Raw genomic sequence first — 10,433 nt, forward strand, 5'->3', positions numbered from 1 at the left:
TCCGTCGCCTCCAGGCAGAGTCCTAGATAGGGGAAACCTAAATGATGATGATGATGATGATGATGAAGAAGAAGTAGTGACATTCTCTACAAAGCAAAGGAGACGCGTTAGGGTTCTTTACCACAGTTTTTGTGTGGTTGCCTGGAGGCGTTTTCACTCAGGTGGAGGCTGAAGCGTTAAAAGGCGGGCTCGGGGGGTCTTGTCTCAGTGAGGACTAGCCGCATGTGTGGACGGACAGGGGAGGCCAGCCCGCCTGGCGGATAAAAGCCCGCCAAGCGTCCCTTCAGCACCGCGGACAGCTCCGGCGCCTCGCCTGGCTTGCCAACGGCTCTGGGGGGCTTTGTTATGTTAAGGAAGCTTCTTGGTATGGGAAGTGAACCCGGGAAGGGGGAGGGGAGGTGGGGAGAAGAGGAGGAGGAGCGCCCCCTGGGGAGGGGAGGGGGCTCCGCTCAAGTGACGCCCACAAGCTTTGCCAGGGGATATCCCTCGCTGCTGCTAGTCCTGTCGCCCCCTCCCTCTCCCCCACCCAAAACCCTTCCCAGCATCGCAGGGAACAGCCAGAGGTCGACCTGACGCAGCCCGGGCTCCGCGGAGGGAATGTAAAAAGGACCCGCAGCAGCAGCGCCCGGAGTTCCAGGTTGGCCGTCAGAGCTCCCTCTGAGGTTGGGTGTCTTTGCGTGCCTTTCCCCTTCCCCGAGCCCCCAACAGGGACCTCGACTCACTTTCTGCCCCAGCACGATGCTCTTGGAGCGAGCCCGGGCCGAGAAAGCGGCCCCCGCCGAGGCCTGCGCCTTCGGCCGGAATGCAGGTAAGGGGGACCCGACGGGGCGGCGGCGGCGCGCGGAGGAGGAGGAGGAGGCTTGGCCGTTGGGGCGGCCATCTGGCCTGGGGGTCCGAGGGGGGAAAGAGAGACGGGGAAAGATAAATTAAGGAAGGAAAGGTTGAGAAGCACTTTGAAGGAAACGGAGGCAGAATGGAAGAAAGGAGTGGTTTTAAAGAAAGAGAAGGAAGGAAGAAACCCGCAGAGCGCGCAGCGTCCAGCAGGTCAGCGGGGATGTCCTCCCTGCGGGGAGATCTAAGGAGGATAAGGCAACCGGTGTTAGCCGGGATGGGAAGTTGGAGCTCCAGGAAGGCGCTGCTACAACTTGGGGGCTCCGGTGAGGGCAGGTGGGCTGCAGGTGCCTCAAGTCGCTCTTTGGAGACGGGCAGAGCAGCGCAGGAGGCGGGGGGGGGGGTCCAGTCAGGATGTTGCTACTCTTTGGTGCTATTATTATACTCAGAACTGTTAGCACTATTGGTACTGATTCTATTACAACTGTTACTATTACTATGACTACCATCTTTATTGCACTACTACAAATTATTACAACTATCACTTCTATCATCGTTACTATTGTAACAACTATTATTAATTTCTCCTCCTAATTATGCTTGATTTCCTGTAAGGAAATTTTCGAGGTTTCGCATCTTCTTCGGCCTTTTTCTGCAGCGACCTTATTTACTGGATATCATTGTATTCATTCATTGTATTCATTTTGTTTTGTTTTGTTTTGAAATATTCTTTTGGTGCTGGAGGGGGCGGGTTGTCCTGAGAAGCGACGGAGAGGGAATCCTTTTCCAAAGTTCATCCTCCCCGGCGGGGGATCGAGCTGTGTCTCTTGGAAATCCATTGGGGAGACTCCCGCTCCAATCCGCTTGGCGCATCGCTTTTTCTATTCGGATGGTACAAAAGCAATCGAAATTCCTTTTTAGAAGTAAAAAAAAGGAAAGCAAGAAAGAAGAAACATAGGCGGAGGGGGGCGGGGTATGTAGGTTAGGAGTCTTTCAAATATTTTTTGCCAATCATAAATATTTTTATAAATAAAGAAGTAAATAAATAAATGGAGGACCTGATTTTGGGCGAAGGGTGTAATTATTTTGTGTGTGGACAGAAGACCAAATTTGGGGGAGGGGGGTGGAGAAAGAAGAAGGAAATTTTTTTTCGTTCCTTCGGGGGCTTTTCTCTCCTCCATAAAGGCCCTCCCTGCGTGTTCCTTAGGGAGTGCTTTTTGGGGTGTGGGGGCAGAAAGAAGAAATAATAATAATGATAACAACAACAACAATAATAATTAATAACAGGCGACCCTTTTATCCCTTGAAATACACACACACGTTACCCTTATTGAGTGCCAAATTAAACTTTTTGGGCGCCAAGTTAAACTCCCCTCCCCCCAAAAAATAATAAAATAATAAAATAAAATAAAATAAAATAGGACAAGGGAAATGAATGGGTACAATTCCCAGAGGTGGTGGGTCTGGGAGCCTCGCAACCCTGCACTCGCTTTCCGCTTAACTCTATGAGGCTTACTTTAGAGTAGAGTTGGTCAGGCTTGCACTACAAGGAATTTGATGTTTTTTAAAAAAAACATTATTTTTTTTATTCATTTGTTATTTGCTTTTCAAATTAAGTGTCTTTTTTTAAAAAAAAATATTTTGTCACTGTTGTTATTATTACTATTATTTGGATGTCTGCAATTCCTGCATTACAGGAGGTTGGCTTAGATGTCCCGAGTCCGAGAAACGGGTGAGTTGCCTCTCCTATGTGGGTTTGCACTCCCCATGAAGGAGCAAGGTTGCACTTTGGGGGTGCTTCTGAATCCACCTCTGTCATTACTGGAAGCTCAGGAAGCCTTAGTTGCCAGAAGTGCTTTTTACCAACTGCAGCTGGTTGTACGGCTATGCTTGGACCGGGAAAGGCTGGCCGCAGTAGTTCATGCATTGGTTACTTCACTACTGATTTCTGCAACGCGCTCAAGGTGTTACTGTTAGTATATAAAGCCCTTAACAACTCGGGACCAGTTTACTTACAAGGGCAACTTACCCAGCACGTGCCTACTCAACCACTTTGAGCAGTGGAATTACTACTACTACTACTACTACTACTACTAATAATAATAATAATAATAATAATAATTGTAAACTGCCCTTCAAGATCACAGGGTTGTTCACAACATAAAAATACTAAATGAGAACACAAAATACATAATAAAAGCAAAAACAAACCAACACCCACACCCCACCCACAAACACATTTGAAAGACCATAGAATGTTTGAGTCACATGATACCCATTCCAAATTTGTAAGAACTTGATCATTTAGTGTGGCAGCACCTGTACTTTGGAACTCCCAGCCTATTGATATGAAGCATGCACCTTTGCTGAACTCTTTTTGGTGACTGCTAAAATCATTCTTTGTTTGTAGATGCTTAGAGAGTGGAGGTAATTTAAATTGGTTTTAGTATTTTATGTTTTTGTATGTTTTAAAGTATGGTTGTGAATTGTTCTTGATTCTTTTGTTTTATCCTTTTGTAAACCTTTTTGAGTTTGTTTGTTTTTTACAATCAAGTGATGTATAATTTTTAGGAAATAAAATAAAATAAATAAATAGATGATCCCTGAGGTCCCTTCCAACTCTACCATTCTAGGATTCTTTGTATGTTATGCACTACAGTATTAATACTATGCTGGTAGGTTGCTAAATCACAATGAAATTGTCAATACCTTTGCCTAATGCAATAAACTTATTGAATTGAAATTATTATTATTTATTACCTGCCCTTCTCCCAAAGGGCCCAGGGCAGATTTCAGCATTAAAGTACAATTTTAAAATGACTTAAAAGTATTGCCCCCTTTTGCACTATTCATTTATTTATTGCCTTCTATCCCCCCCCCCCTTTCTGTCTCCAATTATCTCAATTCAGCATAAATGGTTCTCTCCCTTTCTTCATTTAATCCAGGGATAGACAAACTCGGCCCTCCAGATATTTTGAGACTACAATTCCCATCATCCCTGATCACTGGTCCTGTTAGCTAGGGATGATGGGAGTTGTAGTCCCAAAACATCTGGAGGGCCAAGTTTGCCTATGCCTGGTTTAATCCCTACAACAACACTGCAAGGGAGCTTAGGCTGAGAGGAGGCAGTGACAGACCACCAGGTTCATACCCATTGAGCTTCATGGACCATTGAGCTTCATTTGAATCCTGGCCTCTCCCAGGTTTTAGTCCTCACTGAATACCCAAAACAGTAGAATCATAGAAATGAAGAGTTGGAAGGGACCCTGAGGGTCATCTAGACCAACCCCCTGCAATGCAGGAATCTCAACCTTTCATTAAAAACCTCCAAGGAAGGCAAGTCCACCAACTCTCGGGGGAGTCTGTTCCATTAATTAATGGCTCTTACACTCAGAAATTTCTTCCTCTTTTCTTGTAACTTGATGCCATTGGTTCAGGTCCTACCCTTTGGAGCAGGAAGAAACAAGCTTGCTCCATCTTCCGTGTGAGAGCCCTATCCTCATAAGGCTTGGTTTCCAGACCCTTGGTCACCTTGGTCACCTTATGAGAAAGGTAGGTTGGGCTGAGAGAAGACAGTAACCAGCCCAATGTCCCACAGTGAGTTTCACGCCCAAGTGGGGATCTGAACCCTGGTTATCTCCCGGGTCCTAATCCTCATTGAATTTCCACAACAACCCTGCAAGGTAGCTTAGGTTAAGCACAATTATCTTTGTGTACATTTAGGCATGAGAATTCTGCACCAGATAGGATGGATGGATGGACAGCCAGAATCATAGTGCGCAATTCCTGGCCTTGTCCTTCCTGGAGAGTAAATCCTTTTGGCAATCTCTATGGGATTCAAGGTTCCAGCAGATGTTGATTTTGGGCTGCTGAGTGTGGCCTGCCAATAGACATGTAATACTTTTAAATGGCCTTCACAAATTAAAATGTATTTTTTCGATGCTGAGGGAAGGAAACAGGAGTGTCTGCCAGATCTATGGCTTTGATGGCATCCCATGCAAGGGGAGACCTCTACCTCTGGGGGCATCTTGAGACTCTCCCCCCCCCCATCCAATTGATTTTTGTTCACTCTATTTCTCCATGTTTAATTTTCTGGGATTTGGGATGTTTGGCCTTCTCTGATAACTTAGACTCTCAGCTACTCACCTTCCATTTTTTCTTCTTGTTTAAATACACTCTACTCTAAGGAACTGGAAATGGGACAGTGAATTTCCTGTCCTGAGAATGATTTCTTCTTTTTTTTTTCAAAGTCTGGCTGAATCTAAGTCAAAAAGAGACATTTGAAATTCAGGGGTGAGGCATCCATAACCCCCTTTTAGGCTTTTAAAAAATATTACTTTTATTAATAAACAAAATAAACCAAAGATAAAAGGAAATAAATCTTGTTACAGCAGGTTGAAAATAGTCTTAGGTAGGACATAATGCAGTGATTTCATTGGACTTATTACCCATCCTTCACCAACAGCTTCCAGGGTGGAGTACAAGTTAATTCTGCCCCCCCCCCCAGTTAAACCAGATTGCAATCAGAGGAATGACGGTGCAAACACCCTGGGGGTAAAAGGTAAAGCAGAATGGTGGATTTCTGGTGGCCCAGAATAGCACTGGAAAGCTTTTGGGCTGCACAGGATTTCTCAGCACCCAGCCTGGTGATTCCAATAAACATGGGATGGGGGGGGGGCAGAATCTGACTGCAAAAGCCATCCAAATCCCTTGGAAGGTGATGGACCCCCCCCTTCACTGGAGACTTTTAAGCAGACGTTTGATGGTCATCTGTCAAGGATGCTTTAGCTGGAATTCCTGCATTGTGGGGCAACGGGGTGGAGATGACCTTTAGGTCCCTACCAGCCTTACGATTCTGTGATTCTAGTCTTCTCCCGCTTTCCCTGTTCCTCTCCACTTTGCCACCTTTCCCCATATCATCCAAAAGAGGGCCAGGGGTGTCTCCCAGTCGTGAATTCTTGGGTTGGCGGTGGGGTCAGCTTGCCCTTCCTGGGGGAGAGTCGTGGTGCTGTTCTCCCCCACGCGTGGTGGGATGCTGCCTTCGAGGAAAAGGACCCCCAAAAGGAAAGGCTGGAGAATAACGGGCAGTAACTCATCCAGCTGGGGAACCTTTTAGCTGATTAAATTGCCTTTCTCCGACCCATTAGCAAATTAAATTTAAATAACTTTGCATATTGCCAACACACAGTATGAAGGGCCTGAGATTAGCTCATGAGGCAACCCAGAGAAAGAGAGGGAGAGAGAGATATGCCGCTTTTTAGGCGCTGAGATCGGCCTGGCAGTGAGACGAACATATTATTTAATAATAATAATAATAATAATAATAATAATAATAATAATAATAAGTATTATTGTATTTATATACCTTTTGATAGCCTTTCCCTCGAGAGGAACTTGAGGCAGGTTACAGTTAAAATAGAAACAAACAAAATGCAGCGTAAACAGAGAGTGAGAGGGAAAGCAATAATCTAAAACAATTAAATACACACACAGCGCTTCCCAAAATTAATATTATAAAAATTATTATTTATTAAGTATTCAATTTATATCCTTCAGGGGAAGGGTGGGATATAAACTGAATAACTAATTATGTAATTTTATCACTTATTTATTTCATAATCTTTATTTCCCACTTGATGGTTTAAAAGCCTCAAAGTGGTTTATGAAAAGAATAAAACCATGAAGTTACTGATAGGAAAAAATAATACTTTCAAAAGTAAAACAGCAACATTCTTTTTAAAGTAACTGAAATTGGTCTTAAAATGTATTCTTTGTTTTATGCTATAAGCCGCCCTGAGGTCTCTTGATGAAAGGCGGTAAATAAAGTTCATAAATAATTAATAGCAATAGTCCTTGCATGCTGTCATCCACGTGGCGTCAAAGCAGACTTGCAGAATGTTTATGTTACATACATTATATTTTGCATTGCACACATAATGTGTATTTAGTTTCCAAAAAAGAAGAAGGTTACAGAAGATTCTGCAAAATGCAGCGTTATCAGATAGGATCTGACGGCAATCTACATAGTCCAAGTAAAATTACAGATCGCTGGTTTGATTCATGGGGTGCTTTAGTTGCGATTCTTGCGCTGCACGGAGTCGGGCTAGGTGGCCCTTGGGGGTTCCTTATGACTCTACAATTCTATGATTCTGTGTACGGGAAAAGCGTCCCAGCCAGGCTTGGACTTTCGGGACCTCTTAGGGGCAAACCGGGACCTTCGAAGACCAGGTCCCTTCGGAGTCCGGCCTCCCTGGCCCCTCCCAGAGGAACACCCCTATCCATCTTCTCCGGCCTGTTTTCCTCACTCTCCTTCTGGGGAACTCCTCGACCCCACCTGCCTGCTGTGCGCCATCGATCTTGGGCTCTCGCCTTGATTTCCCCAGGCACCCCCCACCCATTGATCCATGGGCAGTGGAAGACGCCTCTAGCCAGAGCAAAGGGCCGTCCTTTTTTGTGTGTGTGTGGGGGGGGGCACATGTTCCTTGCGCTCCTTTTTCTTCCTGCGTTTCCTTTGGAAGGAGAATCCACCACCTTTGGAGGTACTGTAATAGGACTACAGAGTTGGATGGGATCCCCAATGGTAATCTAGCCTAACCCCCTGCAATGCAGGAATTAGTGCCTTTGAGGACCAGCCAGGGTGCAGAAAGTCGCCTTTTGGGGTCTGCCAGTGGGGGCGGGGCATTTATAACGCTGGTAAAACTGGCCCTTGCCACTAGAAAACCAGCAGCTCAGGGAGTAATAGAGCCTAAAGGGCAGGATTTCTAGCTGCAGAAAGTTGGGCGGGGGCAGGGGCTTTTGTCAAAGTGCCTTTTATCTGTCAACGGGTCTCACGTCCAAGGGAGCAAAGTCCGAGCAATGGCTTAATAAGGACATGCAGAAGAGTTCAGTTCCCTTTTCAACGATTACTTTTTGCATGTTTTTATTATCATTCTCTTTTATTATTAAACATAATAATCCAAAGAGAAAGTGCATAAAGAAATCGTGTCACAGCTGGTTAAAAGTAGCATAAAGTTTGAAATTGTTGTTCCAAAACATCACAAAAAGTGCATTTCCCCATGAAACTGTCAGGCTGGTTTATATGTATTCTTTTGCATGCTTTTAACTTTTTGTATTTTCTCTGCCTTTTAATTTGTGGCCACCTGGAGTCTAGGGAAAAGTCAGGATATACATATAATAAATAATATATGCTTAATTAATAATTAATAATAGAAATAATGTTAGCCTGTTATAGCGTTTTAATTCTGTGCAAGTTTCAAACTCTCGCTGCTAAATTTTTCTCAGTCATATCATCTTTTGTGGATACTGTTTTTAAGGTTTCCCCCTCAAAGCAGTGTGTAAATTGTATGACATAAATATGAAATTAATTGATAAATAATAGAAAGAAAACGAAGAGGTAGATGGATTCTTTCAGCAGCAACAAAAAAGGATTGATTGATTGAGTGACTGAGTGATTTCTAAACCCTTTATTGTTATGTATTTTTTTAAAAAGGTAAGGTTTATGTATATTTTAATCCGTCTGACCACCTGCGTCTCAAGGCGGCTCACAAGAAATACACGAATGAAAATCAAGCCAATTTGAAGACAGGGATCCTCGATACGCCCAAAGCTCAGCTTCTCCACGGCATGGCAGGCACACCTTAAAAAGCGTAAACTTCCTTCGTTGGAGGTTTTAAAACAGAGGTTGGATGGCCACCTGCCAGGAATACTTAGGTCCCCATTCGTCTTCTGCGCCAAAGGGGCTCCTTCACGGTGTACCGTGAAGCAAATAAACCAACTCAGGGACTCACTCAGGGAGGCAACGCTTTGGCTGGAACTCCCAATAGCCAAGCTACTACATTCAGGGGATGTTTTGAGTTCTTATTGTGAAATATTGATGATAATATTTCAGTCTCCTCTTATTAGTTCTTTCGAAACCTTTAAGACAACATTTTAGTTCTCTGCTAATTGTATGTTCCTTATGTTTCCGCCGGGCCTTTATTTATTTAGTAAAATTGAGGAAAACGCATGTACACGTTGATTGTAAAACAAAACTCAGAGCGGCTTTCCTGCTTCAGAATACCCGGCTGCACTGTCGCTGTCCGTGGTGCTGAAGCGGCGGGCGGGGACGTGAGCGGGCAGGCTGGGCTTCCCCCGACCGCGCACCTTAAAGGGGCGGTTCTCGCAGTTCTCCTCTCCGCCCCGCCCCCCAGTCTCCTACGTCCGCCTTGCCCAGTTTGGAGGTGCGGCAGGATGGAGCCCCCCGTTGGCACCCAGACGCTTCTCGCCCTCCTGGCCCGCAGAGGTAAGATGGGGGGGGGGGCGGCGCGCTCATCTGAAGGGAGACAAATCCCACCCAAATAAAATATTGCGAAGGAAGGAAAAGGGAGCGCGCCCCCAATTCTGTCTTCGGATTTGCTCCCCCTCCTCCAGATTCGGGGTGCGGGGGAGAGACGTCCGAAAAAGAGTTGTCCGTCCATCTCGGAAAGGGGAGATCGGAAAGGGGCTGGGGTTGGGGTGTTGGCTGAGCGGGAGAGAGAAAAGAATGATCGGTGGATCGGGGCCGCCAAGAAACTTCTTGCGAGGGAGGAAGATTTGGAGAGCCCCTCCGCCGAATTGGACCTTTCCCACCATATATATATATATATATTTGCACAATCGCATTTGGGTGGACGGTTAATATAAATCATATAAACGACTACCTTATACTTTGCAGAAGGAACACAAACGTAGGGAACGGGCTGAAAAGGGAAACAGGGGTGCCTAAAAAATATCAACATAAGCTCTAGAACTGAACCACTTTAACAGGGAAATCTATTTCAGATTTTTATCTTACACAATGGATGCTGGTTTATATCATAGATGTATGCTCTGTATTATTTTATGAATACATTGCTACGGACTTCTCATGGCCTTTGGCTGGAACAGTAAACTTATTGATTGATTATATGTTTGAGTATAATGCATATTATATTAATTATATTATGTTATTAGAAAAAATATCTTAAAAGCTAAAGGCAAAAAGGGGACAATTCCCCCCATAATTTCCATGCTGTTGGACATGATTTTATTGCTTCATCATATAGTATGGTCTGGTTCTATCAATCCGTATTATTATTATTATTATTATTATTATTATTATTATTATTCCCATGGCCAGCTGATTCCTATAATAAAGAAAGAGAAACAATGAATATCAATAATCGGAAATCAGCATATTAGAATGTAACCTTCTCCGAAACTGAGTGGGTTTCAGGTATAGGCAGAATGTCTCCCTAGATGTTCTTGATTTTCGATTTTGAGTTTTAAGTTGTGTTTGCATTTACAATGGCATCAAAAATTCAGTAATAATAGTAGTAGTAGTAGTAGTAGTAATAATAATAATAATAATAATAATAATAATAATAATAATAATAATAAAGTAAAATGGGGAATGAATGCCAACCAGCTAGTGGTACATACAGGATTGTTTTAGTCGCAGCGGAGAAAATATTGGACCGGAGTGTTTTCTGCCTTCTTAAAGAAAAAAATCCCAATAATAGCTAAAATGGGGTGGTGGTGGTAACTATTTATTTATGGTTTATTTTGTATATTAATAACATATTTTTAAAGAAAGGATGGAAGGG

General features: G+C 43.9%; 1 protein-coding gene across 1 annotated transcript in view; it reads left to right on the plus strand.

The window, feature by feature from the left end:
- Positions 1-468: 468 nt before the first annotated feature.
- LHX3 (LIM homeobox 3) overlaps positions 469-10,433 on the plus strand; it is a 25,603-nt gene continuing 15,638 nt past the window's right edge. Inside the window, exon 1 of the mRNA XM_028715786.2 lies at positions 469-808. Within this exon, the coding sequence (XP_028571619.1) occupies positions 739-808 (70 nt within the window). The 5' untranslated portion in view covers positions 469-738. The remainder of the gene's footprint in view (positions 809-10,433) is intronic.

This window comes from Podarcis muralis, chromosome Z (assembly GCF_964188315.1).
Source record: "Podarcis muralis chromosome Z, rPodMur119.hap1.1, whole genome shotgun sequence".
Taxonomy (NCBI): domain Eukaryota; kingdom Metazoa; phylum Chordata; class Lepidosauria; order Squamata; family Lacertidae; genus Podarcis; species Podarcis muralis.